We start from the raw sequence: 24810 nt of genomic DNA, 5'->3' as shown, positions 1-24810 counted from the left end.
AGCATGTGTCAGGTGGCTCCCAGCAACCTGTGGTTCCTGCTATCAGAGATCAGATGTATGTCCTGCAGGGGTATTCCCACATACATGGAATTCTCACCACCCTTATCCATTACACACACACACACTTAATTCAAATAAAAATAAGATGAATCTTCAAAAAAATTTTAGGACAGAAGTTGAAGATGGAAAGGTTTAAGGGAAGATGAGAATGAATAAAAATGAGAATCCTCCTGAATATTAACCTTCATCAGGCGATGAAAGGAGACAGAGACAGAGACCCACATTGGGGCACCGGACTGAAATCTCAAGATCCAAATCAGGAGCAGATGGAGAGAGAGCATGAGCAAGGAACTCAGGACCGCAAGGGGTGCACCCACATACTGAGACAATGGGGATGTTCTATCGGGAACTCACCAAGGCCAGCTGGCCCGGGTCTGAAAAAGCCTGGGATAAAACCGGACTCACTGAACATAGTGGACAATGAGGACTACTGAGAACTCAAGAACAATGGCAATGGGTTTTGGATCCTACTGCATGTACTGGCTTTGTGGAAGCCTAGACAGTTTGGATGCTCACCTTACTAGACCTGGATGGAGGTGGGTGGTCCCTGGACTTCTCACAGGGCAGGGAACCCTGATTGCTCTTTGGGCTGACAAGGGAGGGGGACTTGATTGGGGGAGGGGGAGGGAAATGGTAGGCGGTGGCAGGGAGGAGGCAGAAATCTTTAATAAATAAATCAATAAAAAGAAAAGAAAAAAATGCGGAGCTATCAAGAACCCTTTGGATTACAGGATCAACCTGCCAGTAAGATATATCCATGATACAATATACTGTGAATGTGATTGACAGGCAGAAGCAACTGGTTTCTAGAAGTTATATCTGAGGGAGCTGGAGACATGGCTGTGGTTTAAAAGCATGGGCTACTCTTACTGAGGAGATTCTCAGTACCCACATGACATCTTTCAACTGTTGGTAACTCCAGTTTCTAGGGATCTGACAACCTCTTCTGACCTCTAAGGGCACTGCACACATGTAGCGCAACAGGTATACATGCAGGCAAAACACTCATACACAGAAAATAAACAAATCTTTAAAGGATTGTATTTGAGGGCCATTCTATGGAAGGAAACTCTTGTCAAAAGTCTGTAGCTGGGGAGGTCCTAGGCCCTAAGAGGTAATCTACTGGGATTTTTGTTTTTACTAAATGGAAATGGTATCAAATTGTCTTTTAAATATTTTTGTTTATACTCATAGATTAGTGCTGCTCTCAATATTGGTTATAGAAGATTCTCTTTGTAGTGGGTGATAGTTATTGAAATGACTGGTCAAAGTATGAAAATAAATGACAGTTTACAGCTCAGACTTCAATAAGAATTTTATATTATCCCTCTGTGGTTTAGGGAACATCTTGAAAGAGGGGGAGGAAAGAATATAAGGGCTGGAAGAAAGGAAGAGTACTTTGAACTGCTAACTTTTGGACTTGCATGGCCACTGCACTCAGAAATTCATAGCAGATGGGTTTACCTACACAAGATGGGACCTATCAACAGTTCTCTCATAAGTAGGCAAGGAGCTCATATAGTTACTCTCTGAGGAACTACTGGCAATTAATTGTTGCTGAGGTAGGATATTCGTTTTCTTTAATGGCACAGTCACCATTAAGTTTTCCACGCTCAGGTAAATGATCATACCATTCATGCTCATGCAAGCAATGCTAACTGAAATCAGTGGGTTGCAAAAAACAAAATCAATCAGTCAATCAATCAAACCAGAAAGACAGACAAGGAAGCAGACATGAAAACAGAAGGGTCAATGGGAGCAGGACTAGGATGAGAGAGGTTAATGGGGATGAAATAACTATATATTATATTATATTATATTATATTATGCATGTATGAAAGTATCAAAGAATAAATAAATATTAACATAAAAATAATAAAAACTTTAATACTTTCAATTGGTTGAATATATCGGTAATTTTTTTCCATACTTAAAAATTTAATTAATGTATTATATGTGCATGGTTGGTTTTTTCTGCACATATATTTGTATGATATGTGCATGCTTGGTGTCCAAGGATGGTAGAAGGCATTAAGTTCCTCAGGACTGGAGTTACAGTTGATTACTGATACCATGTGGGTGCTGGGAATTGATCCCAAATTCTCTGGAAAAGAAACCAGTATGCCAAACCATTGAGTCATTTCTCTAGTCCTTTCTTTGAAAACTTGTAAAATACTCAAAAGTTAAAAAAATATTTCAAGCACATCACTAAGTCTTAAAATAATGTCTGACAGATCTCATCTTATATATTTGTCTTATTTTTAATCATATTTTAAAGTACTCAAAAATATATTCTGGCTTGTTGAAGCAGGTTAAATTCTTGTGCTGTTTACCAGAAATTTCCTTTCTGCTCATTTACCAAAATCTTACCCATTCTTCTGGGAAATAGCTCAAATAATGGTTTTACAACCCTGCTTTATGTACTGTAAGGTTGTTTTATAAAAGTTACATAAACAATTAGATGATTTAGTAAATATTAAAAAACTATATTGATAAAGGATTCATTCTTTCTTAGATACATGCATTTAATTTGAAACTATTTCTAGAGTTCAAAATCTGCTGTATTTTCTATACATGGTAAAATAATCTTAGATGGCAATGCTAAATGAGATATTTCAAAATATGTAAATAAATTACTAATCTGAGTCATACTACCCTAAGTGACTGGTGATTAAAATAATAGAGCAGATCTTTATTCAGCAGATATGCTAATATGGCCTGGGGAAAGGTCTGGAAGAGATAAAGAACTACAAATAATTAAGGAATACTGGCTGGTGGAGGATAAACAGTCTCCCTCAGGTAAATGCACACCAATTGGTTATCCAATACCAGATGGTCAGCTCTGAAAACAAACATACAAGCAACATTTACATATTACTTAAAATATATTACTTACATATTATATAGTAACATGAGTAACCATTTATATATTTAGAAATAGATACACAAACAGCCAAATAAAGAAAAAGAGGCCATGAATGTGAAAGAGAACAAAGTAGAGTTGGACATGGCATTTTTAGAGGAAGGAAAGGGAAGAGGAGAAATGATGTAATTATATTATAACCTCAAAAACTAAAAATAAAAATTAGCAACAGTATCTAGTTACTTGTCTTCCACAGCAGTGGCTCCAATTAAATTCATATTTGTCTCAATCTCATCAAAAATCTTTTCCAGTTTTTCTTCTCTATCCTGTAGGGCCATTTTTGCCTCTATGAGTTGTGTATTAATTCTTTCAAAATCATCTGGAGCAATTTCTTTGAAGGCTACACAAAGAGTCCGATACCCATCCTAGAAGCAAAGCAGAAGGTCTACAGTTACCTCTGTAATAGCTGAATTAATGTCCTACTATTTTAAAGATTATGTGTTGAGCATGTGTCAGTGTATGTGTATAGTTATGTGCACATAAGTGCAGGTGACTGTGGAGGCCAGAGGCATAAGATCCCCTGGAGCTGGAGGTATAGTTAGTTATGAGCTACCCACTGTGGGTACTAGGAACCAAACTTGTTGGCTCATCTGTAAGACCAGTGCATGCTCTTAACTTCTGAGCAATCTCCCTAGCCCCAATCATATTCTTGAAATGAATTTGCTTTACCCATCTGTACAGGAAAAATTCTTAACACATTTAATTTTTTTCTTTTGGTTTTTCGAGACAGGGTTTCTCTGTAGCTTTGGTGACTGTCCCGGAACTAGCTCTTGTAGACCAGGCTGGCCTCGAACTCCCAGAGATCCGCCTGCCTCTGCCTCCCGAGTACTGGGATTAAAGGCGTGCACCACCACCGCCCGGCAACACATTTAATTTTTTAAAATGAACAGAATGCAGCCAAAGAGTTAACATTCAGTCAAGTTCTAAGAAACTAACAGCTCTTTAAAAAAAAAAACTCCTTGAAACATCTTCAACAAGTAAGATCATTGAAACATCTTCACTTAGTACTAGCTCTGACCACAGTACTAGTATAGAATAATAGTTTATGTCAAAATAAAGAATATAGGAATATAACCAAATTTCCTTGCACAAGAAATAGACCATAAAATAAACTAAATTAACTTTAACATCTATTTAAAAACCATAAACATAGTTATATGCAATATTTCTCCACTTACTTATTGAAGGGAAGGGCATAGGCTTACCATTGCATTACGTTCCACATGGGCTTTGGTTAACTCAATTTCATGGTTATGCACCCTGGGAAAAACTGATGAATCTGCTCCTTTACAAAAAAGTAATATATCTCCTACAATAAAGAACCAAAGCACTCAACTCAGAATATGAAGACTGGTATTAGGATTTTAAGAAGAGTTAACTTTAAGATGGCCTCTCTCATCCAGGTGCTATATATTTTGAGCCTGTCTTGCAATGTTAAATCAAATGGAATGAAATATCTAGAACTTTAGTTTATCAAAAGAACAATCATCATCTTTCCAGAACATTATAGACACCATAAATAAGTCAGATACTACTACATGCAGCCCTGCTATATTTCCTTGCATTAAATCATGAACTAGTAGGCTGTGTCAAGGAACTCCAGGTGACATTACTTTGAAAATGTAACTGGACATGAAGTAGAGCCAAGAACCACATTCACACTCCAACAGCTTGAATTAATTTTGAATAAACTAGAAGAATACTTGCTTGATGGCCTGTATTGGGAACTTGAAAATATTTTTGTAGAATGCTGATATCATAAATACAGTTTTAGATCATGTACTGTTGAGTATTAAAAGACACTTTATCCTTATGAGGTAAATAGCTGAGCAAATTAAAAAATGTAGCTTTGGGACCAGCGACCTTTGTATATCATTTTTGCAGGCATTTTACCATTTGCAGAAGAATATAGGTATAGATGTGTACACATAAAAGCAGTAAGGATTTAAATGCTAAATGTTTCATTTCTAATCAAACATCTGAAGTATATTTAAGTCATAAACAAACTTCATAAGAATATATTAAAATCAATCTCATGACTTTGCAGTCATCCCAGAAGGCAGAGTAAAAGTGACCCACCTTTCTCCATTTCTCATCATTAAGGAATTTGCAAAATAATTAATACTAAAATAAATTAAGGATATTTTGAAAATTAGGCCAAAAACCACATGTGCACACATGTACATACATCTGAGAGCTTGCAAATAAAGGCATGCTGTCCCATGAGTCTTTCAGAATCTGAACAGAAGGCAAACTACCACAGTGCCTTCCAAAGATATTGAAGAACTTAGAGATGATGGTACCCATTTCTCTGAAAAGGCAAGTTTTTTTTTTTTTTGGTTTTTCGAGACAGGGTTTCTCTGTGGTTTTGGAGCCTGTCCTGGAACTAGCTCTTGTAGACCAGGCTGGTCTCGAACTCACAGAGATCCGCCTGCCTCTGCCTCCCGAGTGCTGGGATTAAAGGCTTGCGCCACCACCGCCCGGCAATTGAAAAGGCAAGTTTTATTCTTTCACAGTTTGTAGCACTGGAATGAAACAAAATGCCCTTTCCTAGAAACTTGGGTTAATCACACGTCTGTAAAGCAGTAGGAGAATAATTGTGGTCAGAGAAGGATCGAAAACCAGTCACTCTCTGAACTCTAGACTTCTATAATTGGTAGTTCCAGACCATTTAACTCTTCGTATAATTTAATATAATTAATAATTCATCCATACATAGACAAATCTAAGCCATCTCATACTGTTATAACACTCTTCAAACCCTTCTCTGGCTTCTTACTGTTTTAGGATAAAATGTGACATTTCTGAAACACTAAATCGCTGTTTCAGTAAAATCTGTAAGATTACTTAATCCTAAACTACATAAAAGGTTTCTTTCCTCAAAAAAGTTGACAAAAAAAATTTACAATTAGAAAAAGATAAGTAAGTCAGATTTTAAAGATGCATACCTCCTTGGGTCTTCACAATTACACTCATACGTCGGCGGATAGAATCAAAATTTAAGGTGTGGAGAAGTTCATACCTTTAGGAAAGGAAAGACAAAAAAAGTGAAATACCTAAACTACACTGAATAAGAAAAAGTATATTACTGAAACATCTTAATGAACACAAAGCTTTGCTCTTTGGATGGGAAGAGCTAGTTTTTTATACAACTGGTACTTTTATTTTTCTTTGAAATTTCTCTGCATGTAGAGCATGCTGACAATAGCAGTAAAAGCTATTTTTATTTTCTCACTGTATAACTTACAAAGATAGTGACTGTATAAGAATGGAAAACAAAGAACTGGCTCACCAAGTCATCTCTGGAGGGGGTATAGGATGGTTGTAATTTTGGTGTGCCTAGTATGCTGTCAGACAACGGGCTAGGTTCTGAGAAATTGAGATGAATCTGCCAAAGACTCTTCTCTCCAAGAACTTACCACAGTATAAAGGAGACAAAGGATAATGAACATAACTATATTCCATGTCCACGCAATACTACAATCAAAAATACTTAAAATGGAGAGAGCCAAGCACAGAAAAGCGGAGAACTGAAAAAAATGTCTCCTGGCAAGGGTATGCACTGGATTCTAAATGAATGACACGAGGAGGAAACAGGACTGACTTTTCACAGGGGAGAAAACACATGAAAGCATGTATGGCAGCACATGGTTCACACAGAGTTTAAAGTTCCAATGTCTGAAAAACTCAGTTCTATGCAAGAGATGAAATACTCAAAGTAAGCAAGGGTTGAGAACTGGGAATTTAGTGCTGTTTCAGAAATGTGCCATTCTATCCTAAAACAGTAAGAAGCCATAGAAGAGATTAAAGAGTCCAATAACATTATGAGATGGCTTAGATTTGTCTATGCATGGATAAACTATTACTTAGATGAAATCATACAGAATAGCTAAGAAAAGGAGGGACTTGTGAATGAATATTTTCACCTATATTTCGCAAATAATTTAGCAAGACTCATTCTGGCTACTGGACACGTAAACCAAACTGGAGTTTCTACTTTAAATCCTCATTTTTGACGCTCTATGAAAAATAGCTTTTCCTACTCCAACTATATTTATATGAAATCCTGAAATGGGAGAACACAGTTCAATATTTATAGGTACATTAAGTTTTCTTTACTATCTGAATATATTTACTTTTATTTTTTTTATTTATTTATTTTTTTTGGTTTTTCGAGATAGGGTTTCTCTGTGGTTTTGGAGCCTGTCCTGGAACTAGCTCTTGTAGACCAGGCTGGTCTCGAACTCACAGAGATCCGCCTGCCTCTGCCTCCCGAGTGCTGGGATTAAAGGCGTGCACCACCACCGCCCAGCTACTTTTATTTTTTGAGTTCATAATATGATTACTTGATTTATTTATAGTATAATTACATTACCCCCGTTTTTCTCCCTCCAAGCCCTTCCATAAACTACTTCTTACTCTCTTTCAAATCTTTTTTTAAAATTTTAATTCATTTTACATACAACCACAATTCCCCTTCCCATCCCTCCTCCTGACCTCCTTCCCCACCTGTCCACTACTCCAAAAGGATAAGGCCTCCCATGGGGGAGTCTACAAAGTCTGGTATATTCAGTTGAGGCAGGAACAAGCCCTTCCTCCCTGCATCAGGCTGAGCAAAGCATTAATGTTCACAATTGGTTTAAAAAAATGACAAACATCAAAATATAGAACTACTTACTCTTCTATTTCTTTTCTTTCGTTTTCTACTCGTATATGTCCATTCCAATTTCCCAAAAATGTGAACCCAAACCTATCAAAAACAATAAAGACTTGTATATCTTCAAGAAACAGTTATTTTCCTCTTTCACTTTATTACCTATCTTTTTAAATTCCTTTCTTCTTTTATACAATCTCAATCTCCAATTGCATTTCCTATTTCATTTGCCAACAAAGAGCAAGCCAATGACTGGCTACTACTGTATTCAATCTGTAATTCCAATTTTTCAGCAAACATAGTATGTGGCCTTTTAGGTACTTAGTCATCTTGAATCTCATGTGTAAACTAGATTGTCAGTTACCAAATGACATCAAAATTGCTGGCAGCATTCAGAAATTACATGTGTTATACAAAAGCTGCCACTGATTTACAAAATAGTATGACAATTTGGACTAATGTCAGAATACATGAATAAGTCAAGCTAAACAAATGTATCACTATTTTCTTTTTGAAGTTACATAATAGGAAAGGCACAAGAAAGAGTTACTGAAGCAAATGAAAAAGTAAACAAACAAACTTCTGCCCTCCTGTGGTTTCACTTTCTCAGAAGTAAAAGAAATGCTTACTTTTTTGCTCCTTTCACCAAAGCTATTTCATCTGGTGAGGAGGAGATATAGGTGAATTCAGCTGCTTCTGTAGGTCCATCAACAGCATCATTTGTTTTAATTTCTACAGTGTGACATAAACACAGGGCACGCAGAAAGAGTTCCTCCCGGTTCTGTAAAACAGAAACGGAAAATGACTATTATTTTTATCCCTAGGTAACCAGAAAGAGAACAAAGAAAAGATATTAATGTGACAGCATTTTATAATCTCTAAGAAACTAGCTAATGAAAATTTATAAATTCCCAATACTCAAAAGCATACCTAGCAACTAAAAGAATTACGGGTTCATAGTCAGCATCCCTGGAATATGTATTAACTCATCCAGGTTAGAGTAGTACCACCTATACCTAAGGCTATAACTTCATAGCCTAAGAGGTAATTAGGTATCTAAGTCACAATCTAGCAATTGTTCAAGTGTCAGGAGACTTTGATCGGTTTAACATGAAAATCTAGAACTTCAAATCTATATTTGAAAAGATGACTTCTTAGAGGAGCTGATTTTTTTTTTAAAATGTGAATCCACATACAGCCAAGTTAATGTTTTGTTCAAATGCCATTTCCTATAATTCTACTTGTAACTTCTAGTTGTTTATAAATGCTAAAGGTGTTAATAAAAGAAGGTGTATTCAAAGTACAAATGATTATTCAAAGGTCTGTATCATGTGCCCATTGGAAAATACTGTATTTCCACTATGTAATAATAACAAATGCTTATAAATATTGATTTCTCAGGGAATATATTAATTGGGAAAATGTCACCTTATCTGCTTTATCAAAAAAGGCTGAGGGCCCATCAGTTTGAGATAGTCCATCAACTTCCTGAGTTGTGCCTTTATATTTGTGTCCATCAATGCAGCATTCAATGAATTCCATGCTATTTTCAGTGAGTGTTCCAGTCTTATCGGTAAATACATAATCCACCTAAAAAGGATATAAACATATAAATTTTCATTAATATAGTTAAGTTTTAGACAGCTATAAGAAGGCAATTCTATTTCCACAGCCATAGAAATCACCTATTCTAAGACTTGTCAAATGTTGGATTATAAATAAATGAATGAGAAAGTTGTGAGCATTTTCAAAGATACTGAAACTTACTTAAATGCAGAAGACTAATAGGACAGAAAACCATGACTCTTTTATTAAGCTAAACACCTTTAATTTAATCCTTTAATGTTTTTTATAAGGTAAAGTAAAAAGTCAATTTTCTAAGGAAGAAACCAACATAGTGCACCCCCCACTGTCATGTACATAATACAATGAGAAAAAATGTAATAGAAATGTACTTGTCATACAATAAAAGAAAAACTGATAATTTTTCCTCTTGAAAAGCACAATTACAATTTTATTCTATTTTATAAATTCATTGGGTGTATGTGTCCATGCCATCGCACATAACATACAAGCCAACAGAGGTTGGAGGACAACCTGTAGAAGACAGTTGTCTCCTTCCATCATGTAGGATCCAGAGATCTATCTTAGGTCATTAGGCTTTTTGATAAGCAACTTTATCTGGGGAACTATCTTGTCAGAAGAACTCTCAATAAAAATACTGCATTATGTGTGGGTGTGTGGAAGATGTCGCTCCCCCATACCCCTCACTTGCCTGTGACAAATGACAGACAAAAGACCTGACCCTCCTCCTAACCAGTTGCAGCACTCAGGCAACCGGGCCATGCTCCTTGTCTGGGCAGCACAGTAGAGCTCACCCTTCTGGCAGAAGCAAGGGTGAACTGGCCCTGAAGGTAGGAGAGTGAGATAGCTGGCCACAGGCCCCTCATCTGCCATGTCGTGGTGAGGGTAAGGGAGCTGACCCTTCCCCTTATCAGCTACATCACTTGGGAAAGTGGGCCCTGCATCTTGCCTGGGCAGCACAACAGAGCTGACCCTATTGACTAGGTGCTGGTCCCTCTGAGAACATGAGCATGGGAAATCTGGTCTTGCCCCTGATCTGACATATGGTGGTGTGGGTGGGGCAAAGAAGCTCTCTCCCTGACACCCCTCACTGCCTATGGAAGGTGGGAGAGCTGTCCCCTGCACACGCCTGGGCAACACAGTAGAGCTGGCCCTTGAAGGTGTAGGAGCAGGAGAGCCAACTCCGAGAATGTGAAAGCAGAATTGGCCCCACCTCTTTCAAGGGGAAAACTAGCTGGGCAGTGCTGGAGAGCTTGCCCTGGAGGTGAAGACAGGGGAGAGCTGGTGGGCTGACCAACCCTGCAACTACCCAGGCCCAGAACCAGGGCTATGTGTTAGCCCACTCCAACATCCACCCCGTCTGTGATCTGCTGGAGCACAGGAAGGCCAGCCCTGCAGACCCAAAGCTGTAGGATCTCCATGACACAGGGCAACTGCAGGATAACCAAGAGGAGTCACAGTGAGGGCCCAGCATCGATAGTGTAGTAGAAACCAGAGGCCTTGGACCAGATCAATGACTCTCTGCAATGAACACTTGCAAGTAAAGATAATGTGGATAAAAGGGTCTACTGCGTGACTCACTGTGTCATGCTACAGCTTCCAAGATGAGATTTGTCCTTTTTTCTTTTTCTCTTGAATTTTATTTTATTTTAAGGGGGAAGCTGCAAGGGCAGAGAATTGATACAAAGGGATGGGAAATGAATGGGATCGAGATGTGTGATGCAAAGGACACAAAAAGAATAAGTAAAAAGAAAGTTTAAGAGGCGCTTTGTCTGCGAGCTGCCCAACCAGCACGGAGGCCTGATCTTTCGGCGCCAGGAGACCCAGCATTGGGGTGAGTTTCTGGCCCACGGCGCCAGCCTGGGACGGGGAGCTCGGGGGTTTCTTGGCCCCCTGTCCTGCTTGGGCTCTCTGCAGGGCCTCTACTCCCCGGGTGCTGCCTCTTTCTTCCTGGCCCACCCAGCTTCCGTCCAGAGCCCTCCCCACTTCGCCCCCACTACCCTCTTTTGGCGCGTGGCATCGCCCAGCGCAGCCTATCTGGGCGCTGGGTCCGAGTACCCGGGGCTCCCGGGCGGGCAGCAGTTCCTTTGTTTCTGTGGCCTGCCTGCACCAAGCGGGGTAGGCGCTTTGTCTGCAAGCTGCCCAACCAGCACGGAGGCCTGATCTTTCGGCGCCAGGAGACCCAGCATTGGGAGAGCCAACATTGGGGAGAGACAGCGTTTGGTAGGCAAGGAGACCTAATCCGGTAAAAGAAGATCCATAGGGAGCATTTGGAAGAAGAGATGGGCCGACGTCAAGGCAAGAATTCGCCCAACAAGCTGAAAAGCAACATGAAGCTACCAGAAACAAGCGACCCCACAACGGGAGGACAAGAACCCCTTAATCAAGAGGAAGGAGAAAAGATTGACTTCATGAAAGTGATTGACACCCTTAAACAGCATGTAAAAAACGCCCTTATAGAAATGGATGAGAAATATAACAGAAAGTTTGAAGAATTGAATAAATCAGTGAATGATACCCTAGAAAACCAAGGAAAAACAATCAAACAGATAATGGAAACAGTTCAAGACCTGAAAACTGAAATAGAGGCAAAGAAGAAAACACAAACAGAGGGCCGTCTGGACATGGAAAATCTAGGTAAACGAATAGAGACTACAGAAACAAGCATAACCAGCAGAATACAAGAGATAGAAGAAAGACTCTCGGATTCTGAAGATACCATAGAGAAAATAAACACACTGATCAAAGAAAACAGCAAGTCCAACAAACTCTCATCACAAAACATTCAGGAAATATGGGACACAATAAAGAGACCAAACCTAAGAATAATAGGAGTAGAAGAAGGAGAAGAAGGGCAGCTCAATGGTCCAGAAAATCTATTTAATAAAATTATAGAAGAAAACTTTCCCAACCTACGGAAAGATTTTCCTATGAAGGTGCAAGAAGCATACAGAACACCGAATAGGCTGGATCAAAAAAAAACATCCCCTCGCCATATAATTATCAAAACACAAAGCATACAGAATAAGGAAAGAATATTAAGAGCTGCAAAGGAAAAAGGCCAAATTACTTATAAAGGTAAACCTATCAGACTTACACCTGACTTCTCCATGGAAACCATGAAAGCCAGAAGGTCCTGGATAGATGTACTGCAGAAACTGAGAGACCATGGGTGCAAGCCCAGATTACTATACCCAGCCAAGCTTTCATTCACTATAAATGGAGAAAATAAAATTTTCCAGGATAAAAACAAATTTAAACAATACGCAGCCACAAATCCAGCCTTACAGAAAGTAATTGAAGGAAAATCACTAACCAAGGAGTCCAACAATGACCACAATAACTCAGACATCTAGAGACCCTTCACCAACACAAAACAAAGAAGGGAAACACACAAACTCTACGACTAAAAAAAAATGACCGGAGTTAACAACCACTGGTCATTAATATCACTTAATGTCAATGGACTCAATTCACCTATAAAAAGGCACAGGCTAAGAGATTGGATAAGAAAACAGGATCCAACATTCTGCTGTTTACAAGAAACACACCTCAACCACAAAGACAGGCACCTACTCAGAGTAAAGGGCTGGGAAAAGACCTATCAAGCAAATGGACCTAAGAAACAGGCAGGTGTGGCCATACTAATCTCTAACAAAGTTGACTTTAAACTTAAATCAATCAGAAGAGATGGAGAGGGGCATTTTATACTCATAACAGGAACAGTTCATCAGGATGAAGTCTCAATCCTGAACATCTATGCCCCTAATATAAAAGCACCCACGTACATAAAAGAAACATTGCTAAAATTCAAGGCACCCATCAAACCGCACACACTAATAGTAGGAGACTTCAACACTCCTCTCTCACCAATGGACAGGTCAATCAGACAGGAACCTAACAGAGAAATAAGAGAATTAGTGGAGGTAATGAATCAAATGGACTTAACAGACATCTATAGAACATTCCATCCAAATAGGAAAGAATATACCTTCTTCTCTGCAGCTCATGGAACCTTCTCGAAAATCGACCACATAGTCGGTAACAAAGCAAACATCCACAGTTACAAAAAAATATTAGTAACCACCTGTGTCTTATCAGATCACCATGGATTAAAGTTAGAATTCAACAATAATGCTACCCCCAGAAAGCATACAAAATCATGGAAACTGAACAGTCAACTATTGAACCATAGCTGGATTAAGGAAGAAATAAAGAAAGAAATTAAAGTCTTCCTGGAATTCAATGAAAATAAAGAAACAACATACTCAAACTTATGGGACACTATGAAAGCAGTCCTAAGAGGAAAGTTCATAGCACTAAGTGCCCACTTAAAGAAAACAGAGAAAGCTCACATTGGAGACTTAACAGCCCACCTGAAAGCTCTAGAAAAAAAAGAAGCAGACTCACCTAGGAGGAGTAGAAGACTGGAAATAATCAAAATGAGGGCTGAAATCAACAAAATAGAAACACAGAAAACAATACAAAAAATCAATGAAACAAAAAGCTGGTTCCTGGAGAAAATCAACAAGATTGACAAGCCACTATCCAAGCTAATCAAACGGCAGAGAGAGAATTTGCAAATTAATAAGATCAGAAATGAAAAGGGGGACATAACCACAGACACAAAGGAAATTCAGAGAATCATTAGATCTTACTACAAAAGCCTATATGCCACAAAATTGGAAAATGTAAAGGAAATGGATACTTTTTTAGATAAATATCATATACCAAAGTTAAATCAGGACCTGGTGAACAATCTAAATAGACCTGTTAGTCGCGAAGAATTAGAAGAGGTTATCAAAAACCTCCCTACCAAAAAAAGCCCAGGACCAGATGGTTTCAATGCGGAATTCTACCAGATCTTCCAAGAAGATCTAATACCTATACTCCTTAATGTATTCCACAAGATAGAAACAGAAGGGTCATTACCAAACTCCTTTTATGAAGCCACAATTACTCTGATACCAAAACCACTCAAAGACTCAACCAGGAAAGAGAACTACAGGCCAATCTCACTCATGAATATCGACGCAAAAATCCTCAACAAAATACTGGCAAATCGAATCCAAGAACACATCCGAAAAATTATCCATTATGATCAAGTAGGCTTCATTCCTGAGATGCAGGGCTGGTTCAACATACGAAAATCTATCAATGTAATCCAGCATATAAATAAACTGAAAGAAAAAAACCATATGATCATTTCATTAGATGCTGAAAAAGCATTTGACAAAATTCAACATCCATTTATGTTAAAAGTCTTGGAGAGATTAGGGATACAAGGGTCATACCTAAATATAATAAAAGCTATATACAGCAAGCCGACAGCTAACATCAAATTAAACGGAGAGAAACTCAAAGCCATCCCACTTAACTCAGGAACACGACAAGGCTGTCCACTCTCCCCATACCTCTTCAATATAGTGCTTGAAGTTCTAGCAATAGCAATAAGACAACATAATGGAATCAAGGGGATTCGAATTGGAAAGGAAGAAGTTAAACTTTCGTTATTTGCAGATGATATGATAGTGTACATAAGCGACCCCAAAAACTCCACCAAAGAACTCCTACAGCTGATAAACAGCTTTAGTAATGTGGCAGGATACAAGATCAACTCCAAAAAATCAGTCGCCCTCTTATACACAAAGGATATGGAAGCAGAGAGGGAAATCAGAGAAGCTTCACCATTCACAATAGCCAAAAACAGCATAAAATATCTTGGGGTACATCTAACCAAGGAAGTGAAAGATCTATTTGACAAGAACTTTAAGGCATTGAAGAAAGAAATTGAAGAGGATACCAAAAAATGGATGGACCTCCCTTGCTCTTGGATTGGTAGGATCAACATAGTAAAAATGGCAATTCTACCAAAGGCTATTTATAGATTCAATGCAATCCCCATCAAGATCCCATCAAAATTCTTCACAGATCTGGAGAGGACAATAATCAACTTTATATGGAAAAACAAAAAACCCAGGATAGCCAAAACAATCCTATACAATAAAGGATCTTCTGGAGGCATTACCATCCCTGACTTCAAATTCTATTACAGAGCTACAGTAATGAAAACAGTGTGGTACTGGCATAAAAACAGAGAAGTCGACCAATGGAATCGTATAGAAGACCCGGATTTTATCCCACAAACCTATGAACACCTGATTTTCGATAAAGGAGCTAAAAGTATAAAATGGAAGAAAGAAAGCATCTTCAACAAATGGTGCTGGCACAACTGGATGTCATCTTCTAGAAGAATGAAAATAGACCCTTATCTATCACCGTGCACAAAACTCAAGTCCAAATGGATTAAAGACCTCAATATCAGCCCGAACACACTGAACCTGATAGAAGAGAAAGTGGGAAGTACCCTACAGGAGCTGGGCACAGGAGATCGCTTCCTATGTATAACCCCAGAAGCACAGACATTAAGGGCAACATTGAATAAATGGGACCTACTTAAACTGAGAAGCTTCTGTAAAGCAAAGGACATAGTCAATAAGACACAAAGGCAACCTACTGATTGGGAGAAGATCTTCACCAACCCCACAACAGACAAAGGTCTGATCTCCAAAATATATAAGGAACTCAAGAAACTAGACTTTAAAATGCTAATTAACCCAATTAAAAAATGGGGCACTGAACTGAACAGAGAATTCTCAGCAGAGGAAGTTCAAATGGCCAAAAGACACTTAAAGTCGTGCTCAACTTCCTTAGCAATCAGGGAAATGCAAATCAAAACAACTTTGAGATATCATCTTACACCTGTCAGAATGGCTAAAGTCAAAAACACCAAGGATAACCTTTGCTGGAGAGGCTGTGGAGGAACGGGTACCCTCATCCATTGCTGGTGGGAATGCCATCTTGTGCAACCACTGTGGAAGTCAGTGTTTCGGTTTCTCAGGAAATTCGGGATCAACTTACCCCTGGACCCAGCAATACCACTCCTGGGAATATACCCAAGAGATGCTCTATCATATGACAAAAGCATTTGTTCAACTATGTTCATAGCTGTATTATTTGTAATAGCCAGAACCTGGAAACAACCTAGATGCCCTTCAATGGAAGAATGGATGAAGAAAGTATGGAATATATACACGCTAGAGTACTACGCTGCGGTAAAAAACAATGACTTCTCGAATTTTGCAGGCAAATGGATGGAAATAGAAAACACTATCCTGAGTGAGGTGTCCCAGACCCAAAAAGATGAACATGGGATATACTCACTCATAATTGGTTTCTAGCCATAAATTAGCGCCACGGAGTCTACAATAGGTGAACCTAAAGAAGCTAAGTAAGAAGGTGAACCCAAGGAAAAACATATAGTTATCCTCTTGGCTAAGGGAAGTAGACCCAATTGCCGGGGAGAAAATTAGGATCTTGGGGGTGGGGTGGGATGGGGGTAAGGGGAGATGGGGAGAGAAAAGGTAGAAGGGAAAGAGGGGGGATTTGGGGAATCAGGAGAATTGGGATAAAGGAAAGGTGGATAGGGGAGCATGGAACCACAATTCTTAGTTAAGGGAACCACTTTAGGGTGAGCAAGAGATTTGACCCTAGAGGGGCTCCCAAGTGCCCAACATGAGGTTCCCAGTTAGTTCCTTGGGTAGCTGAGGATTGGGAACCTGAAATGACCCTATCCGAGAGCAATACTGACGAATATCTTGCATATCATCATAGAACCTTCATCTGGTGATGGATGGAGACAGAGACAGACCCACACTGGAGCACTGGACTGAGCTCCCAAGGTCCCAATGAGGAGCAGAAGGAGGGAGAACTTGAGCAAAGAAGTCGGGACCACGAGGCGTGCACCCACCCACTGAGACAGTGGAGCTGATCTACTGGGAGCTCACCAAGGCCAGCTGGACTGTGACCGAAAAAGCATGGGATAAAACCGGACTCTCTGAACATGGCGAACAATGAGGGCTGATGAGACGCCAAGGACAATGGCACGGGGTTTTGATCCTACTTAATGTGCTGGCTTTGTGGAAGCCTAGCCAGTTTGGATGTTCACCTTCCTAGATATGGACGGAGGGGGGAGGACCTAGGACTTACCACAGGGCAGGGAACCTGGACTGCTCTGTGGACTGGAGAGGGAGGGGGAGAGGAGTGGGGGGAGGGGTAGAAGGGTGGGAGGAGGGGGAGAAGGGTGGGAGGAGGGGGAGGGAAATGGGAGGCTGGGAGGAGGTGGAAACTTGTTTTTTGTTTATGTTTTTTTTTCTTCTTTTCTTAATAAAAAAAAATTATTTAAAAAAAAAAAAAAAGAAAGTTTAATAAAAATACTGCATTGACGTAAAAAGCATGACTGTAGAACATATACAGAACAGAAATGTTGACAGTTATCTACTTAGGAGATATAACAGGTAAAGGGTGATAAAAACTTCTTTTCATGTCTAGTTTTGTAGATATTCCTAAAAATGTTTCCAAATTTAAGAAAAGCAATAGGTTAAAATATAATATGTATTGTACCTTTGCAAAAATGGGAAATATGCTAATGAAATAAAATTTTCATTATATTAAATCAGTTTGAGCACTTACATTCTATCTCAGTTTTTATCTATTCTATTTATAACATCTGGCTTTTAGAAACCCACAATTTTATCCTCCTTTTCAGTAATGTATGCTTAAATAGTTAAAATTATGGGCTGACAAGAACAAGTGTAAGCACAAGATTAAGGTTTTTATAATGTACGGAAAAGAGATGAACTCCAGCAGTTGCTTTCTAATTATTTTTCAAAGCTTTTCATGGTGGCAGCACTGACACAAATAAAGCATTCTAGTCTTCCTTTTTCCCTATTAGCCAGCCAAGTTTGAATTTTCTTTTTAAATTCATCTTAGTGTTATTATTTGTGCATCACTGAGGTTTTTCTAAATAAACTGAAATTCTTTGAGGCTTTCTATTCTTGGTCAAAATATTCATTTTCATATTTCCACAAATCCTGGGTTGTTTCACATCATGCATTTAGATTAGTATTAGTTCATTCAGAGATTCTTTTGTGTGTGTGAGTATGTGGACGCCAGAGGAGAACTTTGGGTGTTGTTCCCTAGGAACTGTTCATCTCTCTTTTGAGTTAGGGTCTCTTTCTGACCTAGAACTCCCAAAGGAAGCAAGGCTAGTCCATTAGTGAGCCTCTTCAGTGTTTGTGTTAAAGTGCAACCACTATGCTAGGCCTTTTCTCAGTGGTTCCCTAGGAGAGATCTTATATCCTTGTGCTTCTGAAGGAAGCACTTTACTGACTGAGCTATCTTTCTAGCATCCTTTTAGAATCTTAAGGCATTAGTGTTAAAAGTGGTAACTTCAATATAAAATGTACAATTCTTTAGCCTCTGTGGGACAGTATAGACAGTAAAGGTCTGCAAACACCAAATCTCAAAAGTATAGGGCAAAAAACTATGAACTAAAACTATAAATTACTAGGCAATGTTGATTTTGTTGGCTCTAAAATCAGAAAACTTATAAAACCATTCTCATATTCTATGTACTCAGGAAAAGTAAACAGGGGACTAGTTGTGATTTATATTTAAAAGAATTTTCATATTTAAAGGCTCGGGAAAAAAAGGGAGATTGCTGCTTGGCTCTCCCTCACAGATTCTAGCTTTGAGATGGATGAAAAGACTTCTCCATATCAGAAAAGCCAAGTTCATCATTTTGTGGCTACAGAGTCTGCATTAGTTAAATATTGTAAAATATACATTTGATCCCTTTACTTTCTGAAATAGCTTCAAACACACATGGCATCTCCAGACTGGTAAGAATGTTATTTTGAGATGGGAGATCAATGAGTGTGTGTTCATATTCAGCACGGTGTGACAAAAGGTGTATCCCAACTAGATAGTCTTTGTTTTGCTGGCGGATGTAGCAAGAAAGGTGGAGGAAGATAGAGGAATCTGTAATAGGTGCTAAGACAGTTTGCTTCTATACCCTCTTTTTCCTTCCACCGACTACCTCAATTTTCTTTCTTTTCTGATGCAATGGTTACAGAACTAGGGTGAAAATACTGAGTGCTGGGCCTGTGGTACAGGCCTGTGATCTCTGCTGCCAAGGAGGCCAAGGTGGGGGTATTGCTGAGGTTAAGACATGTCTGAGCTGCAGAGTGAGTTCAAAGTCATCCTGGATATTTCACTGAGATCCTATCTCAAAAAAAAATGCTGGAGCTATAGCTTAGTGCTAAGAGGCTTGGCTAGCATGTGTGAAGTCCTTGGTTCAATCTCTAATACTGAAAAAACAATCATATATACAAACATACATACACAAAACAAAGAAGCAATATTATTCTGAAGCAAGTAATTTCAAGTGTTTCATTTGTTCTGTAGGGAATAGGACTCAAGATTCTATAAGTGCTAAGCAAGCACTCCACACTGAAGTACACTCCCAGATCCTGTTTGAAAACTCCCTTTAGAACTCCTAAGAGGCTTATATCAGTGGGCTGTACATTTACCATACTTGGAAGTAACATTACAGATAGCTAATCATACCTTCACGTAATTTTACCATATCTAAATGGTAGTAGATTGAGGGAAGGGTTCCTCTAGAGTAGTAGCCTAGAGTCTAGATAAACACAGCAGACAAACTTAATCACCTTTCCCAAAGTAAAAAAAATTAGATATGAAGAAAAGCAGAAACCACAGTTGTGGATCCCAAATGAATAAATGGAATTATGCAGTGAGTATAATCTAATAATACTAAATACCTTAAAATGGGCTCAGACAAAGAGATGACAGTGTTTCCTACTTCAATCAAATCAAAGCCTCCTAATAATTTTTTTAATTGGACCAGTTTTGGATGAAATCTATATTCTCAATATTCTCACCCTTGGAGACATTCTGGATAATGAACTAGGGTAAGTATGAATAACTGAGTAGGATTCTAAGTAATGTCTCATTACTACTTGAGGCTCTATTCCTCTTGATGTAAAGGGATGGGTGTCTGAAAATGGGAAAAGATTGCTACATTATAAAATACCTAATATTAATAATCTCAGTCTCATGAATAAAACTCTAAAAAACCTCTGGTAATCACCAAAAAGAAATAGGTATCTTTTATATACGAATGAAATGATTGATGGCCCTATATACTTAGATATCATACTGAATAAAGGCAAGTCACTGGAAAAATTAAAGCATTAGTTTGATGGCTGGAACTTTCACCTCCATCTTACAACCCTGGAGGGGGAGGATAAAAAATCTGATGGTTAAGTTATCAACAATGGTTAATGATTTAATCAGTTATATTATGTTTTGCTACTTCTATTGAACCCTCAAAACAAAACAAGACCACCTTTCAGAGAGCTGATCATGTGAAGATTTCCTTAAAGCTGGCACACTCAAGATGGCATGAGAGGTCTGCACTCCTTCCCATGTACCTTGCCTGTTGTCATCTAGCTACCCATTAGTATCCCTTTTCATAACCACTTAAAATAAGCAATATTATGACTCGCTGAGATTTTTTTGGGCCACGTTGTCAAATTAATGAAAGTCAGTCAAGAGTCTATGTAAATTTTGATTTGCAACTGGATGGTCAGAATCACAAAGAAAAACCTGCACTTGTGACTGGCAACTGAATGATGACGGTATTGTGGGATTTAGCCTTCAATTTGTATCTTCAGGTGAATAGTATCAGAATTGGAGCTCACTAGAGAATTTGGCTTGATGTATGTGTGCAAATCCTCTCTACTTCCATATTATGATGGTGTTGTGTTGAATTACTCTAAGAATAGTAAAAGAAAAAAAAATATTTTTTTCTGATCTTTTAGTGAAACTGGCTGCTAAACAGAGGTTAAATAGAACTCTTGAGCTAGACTGAAAACACGAAGTTATCTATTTTGTAAGTAAAAACTGATTAAACAAAACAACAAATAGTTTAACCTAAAGGCACACTTCAGAGTCCTGGCTTTATCACTCACAAATCTTGAGAAAAATCTCTTCATTTTTCTTTAAAGTAAAATACTTCATGTGCCAGACTATAATGACTACACATAAAGCTTAACAAAAAATATGCCCTACATTCTAAATGTTGATTAATACCGTGATTCACTTGACCAAAATTAGTCTTAAGATTCTTTCTACTTCCCCATACCATCTAATATTTCTGATTAATTATAACCATACTAATATAATTAGGTCTAATATGTTTGCCCAAATCGTTGATAAATTTTGATAATTTTTGATAATCGTTGATAATCGTTGATAATTGAGTATTTTTAACTTCGTAATAGCACCTTCAGTACATAGAACAAATCCCAGGTACATCTTAGGACGTCAAAACAACAACTTTATTGAATTAGTAGAATCGGAATTTATACTTAAGAATGATATGTTGCCAGGGGGTGGTGACACATGCCCTTAAACCTAGTCCTTGGGAGGCAGAAGCAGGTAGATCTCTGTGAGCTCGAAGCCAACCTGGTACAGAACACGTTCCAGGGTAGCAAGGTCTTCACAGAGAAAACCTACATCGAAAAACAAAACAAACAAACAAAAAAGAATAATGTCATATTAAATATAGCTGCAAAAATGAGGAATATAAAGAAGGCTAGACCCATGAGTTTTTCAAGAGTCATTAAAATCATTCAGTTTTGATAGAGGAGGGTCATCTGTCCATCTGTTGCTTTCATTGGTAAATTAATAAAGAAACTGCTTGGCCTGATAGGTCAGAACATAGGTGGGTGGAGTAGACAGAACAGAAGCTGGGAGAAAGAAAGCATAGTAGGTCAGCCGCCATGGAGCTAGCCACCAGGTCAGACATGCTGAATCTTTCCCAGTAAGCCACCACCTTGTGGTGCTATACAGATTATTAGAAATGGGTTAGTCAAGATGTGAGAGTTAGCCAGTAAGAGGCTAGAGATAATGGGCCAGGCAGTGTTTAAAAGAATACAGTTTCCATGTAATTATTTCGGGGCAAAAGCTAGCCATGCAGGAGCGAGGTAGGACAAAAAACAGGCCTGCTCGCCTCATCACTACACAGTTTTATCAAAGATTGGTACTTTATCAAATGTATCTTAAACATTCTAATTAAATTAAACAATCTGGAGAGTCAGTGATCTCCATCGGAGCAGGTACAGGGGGATAACCACCTAGCGAGTGAGCCAGAGTCAGAGACCACTGAGGGTCCGGACATGAATCTAGGACCTTCAAGGGAGTAGACCCAAGCCAGGACCCCTGTGGGTCTGGGTGTGAGTCTAGGACCTCCCAGGAACTAGGCCTGAGCCAGGACTTCTGCCAGTCTGGGCATGAATCTGAGAAATCCCAGGGAGTAGGAAGGAACCAGAGATCTCTGTGGGGACAGGAATGAGTCTGGGACTGCAGAGGGAGTAGGCCTAAGCCAGGACCTTTGTTAGTCCTGGCATTGTTCTGGGACATCAAAGGGAATAGACACAAACACGGAAACTCAGCAGGTCCGAGCATGAGTCTGGGACTTCTGAGGAAGTAAGCTTGAGTCAGGTCCTCTGTGGTTCTGGGAGCACCTGAGCTTGGGAACTCCAAGGCAGTAGACTGGAGCCAGAAACCTTTACAGGACCAACTTCAAGCCAGGGACTTCTACAGAGGGGATCCAGACCAGAATTTACAGAAACAGGTCAAAGTGGGTAACCTAGAACAAAGTAGGCCTGAGACAGCAAACTCCAAGGGAGCAGAGCAAAGCACAAGAGCGCTGAGCTATCTCCAGGAACACGGAGTAACCAACGGGGTAACTGGAACTGTAGCACTGACTATGCCATGAGGAACAACCATATGAGCTTTGGATTCTTTGGTACCTAGAAGATTATTCAACAGAATCTCAGACAGCCTCAACCACAAATATCAGAACAAAAGATGAGTAGAAAAGGTAAGAACACATGCAACATGACACCAGTAAAACCTAATGACCCTACAACAGAAAGACTTGAACAACCAAATATAGATGAAGCAAAAGAAAATGACTTAAAATGTTTGAAACTCTTAAAGAGGAAATGAGAAATTCCCTTAAAGAAATGAAGGAAAAGACAAACAAAAAATTGGAAGACATCAGAAACTCCCTCAAAGAAAACCAAGAAAAAGAAATGAAACATATGAAAAAAAAACTATTCAAGACTTGAAAAGTGAAAAGGAGACAACAAAGAAAACACAAGGCGAGGGAATTATAGAAAGAGAAATGAGGAAATGCTCAGGAACCACAAACACAAACATGATCAGCAGAATACAAAAGATGGAGGAGAGAATCTCAAGCGCTGAAGATACAATAGAGGAAACAGACTCATCAGTTAAAGAAAACATTAAATCTAACAAAAGCTTAACCCCAAATATCCAGGAAATATGGGACACCATGAAACGGCCAAATCTAAGAAAATAGGGATAGAAGAAGTCCAACTCAAAAGTACAGAAAATATATATAACAAAATCATAGAAGAAAACTTTCCCAACCTAAAGAGAGATATGCCTATGAAGATACAAGAACTTACAGAATACCAAATAGACTGGATCCAAAAAAAGGTCCTCGTGCCACATAATAATCAAAACACTAAACATACAGAGTAAAGAAAGAATATTAAGAGCTGCAAAAGAAATATACCAAGTAACATATAAAGGTAGACCTATCAGAAATACACCTGACTTCTCACTGGAGACAATGAAAGTCAGAAGCTCATGGTCAGGCATTATACAGACATTAAGAGACCATGGATGCCAGCCCAGACTACTATACACAGCAAAACTTTGAATCACCATAGAAGGACAAAACAAGATATTCCATGACAAAACTAGATTTCAACAATACCTAGCCACAAACCCAGCCCTACACACAATACTAGAAGGAAAACTCCAACCCAAGGAAAATGGCTACACCAACTAAAACAGAGACAACAGATGGTTTCATAGCAGCATTGTTTGTAATAGCCAGAACCTGGAAGCAACCTAGATGCCCTTCAATGGAAGAATGGATGAAGAAAGTGTGGAATATATACACATTAGAGTACTACGCTGCGGTAAAAAACAATGACTTCTCAAATTTTGCATGCAAATGGATGGAAATAGAAAACACTATACTGAGTGAGGTAACCCAGACCCAAAGAGATGAACATGGGCTGTACTCACTCATAATTGGTTTCTAGCCATAAATAAGGGTCACGGAGTCTACAATTGGTGAACCTAAAGAAGCTAAGTAAGAAGGTGAACCCAAGGAAAAGCATATAGTTATCCTCTTGGCTATGAGAAGTAGACAAAATTGCTGGGGAGAAAATTGGGATCTTGGGGGTGGGGTGGGATGGGGGTAAGAGGAGATGGGGAGAGAAAAGGGAGAAGAGGAGGATGGGGGGGAACTTGGGGAAAAAGGATGATTGGGATAAAGGAAGGTTGGATAGGGGAGCACGGAAGCACAATTCTTAGTTAAGGGAGCCACCTTAGGGTTGGCAAGAGACCTGAACCTAGAGTGGCTCCCAGGAGCCCAAGGCGATGTCCCCAGTTAGTTCCTTGGGCAGCTGAGGATAGGGAACCTGAAATGACCCTATCCTATAGCAATACTGACGAATATCTTGCATATCATCATAGAACCTTCATCTGGTGATGGATGGAGATAGAGACAGAGACCCACACTGGAGCACTGGACTGAGCTCCCAAGGTCCCAATG

At 39.0% G+C, this 24810-nt stretch overlaps 1 protein-coding gene across 1 annotated transcript in view; it reads right to left on the bottom strand.

The window, feature by feature from the left end:
• Positions 1-24810, bottom strand: part of LOC121437526 (phospholipid-transporting ATPase 11C-like) — a 207045-nt gene that overhangs the window by 58156 nt on the left and 124079 nt on the right. The window contains exons 13-18 of the mRNA XM_041637391.1: positions 9066-9227; positions 8267-8418; positions 7662-7733; positions 5932-6005; positions 4189-4292; positions 3167-3348 (exon numbers count right to left, since the gene is read on the bottom strand). Of these exons, the coding sequence (XP_041493325.1) occupies positions 3167-3348; positions 4189-4292; positions 5932-6005; positions 7662-7733; positions 8267-8418; positions 9066-9227 (746 nt within the window). The remainder of the gene's footprint in view (positions 1-3166; positions 3349-4188; positions 4293-5931; positions 6006-7661; positions 7734-8266; positions 8419-9065; positions 9228-24810) is intronic.

This window comes from Microtus oregoni, unplaced genomic scaffold, assembly GCF_018167655.1.
Source record: "Microtus oregoni isolate MIOR12 unplaced genomic scaffold, Mior012 000052F_ref0000163, whole genome shotgun sequence".
Taxonomy (NCBI): Eukaryota; Metazoa; Chordata; class Mammalia; order Rodentia; family Cricetidae; genus Microtus; species Microtus oregoni.
Note: the sequence above shows the minus strand (reverse complement) of the source record. Positions and strands in the feature narration are given on the sequence as shown.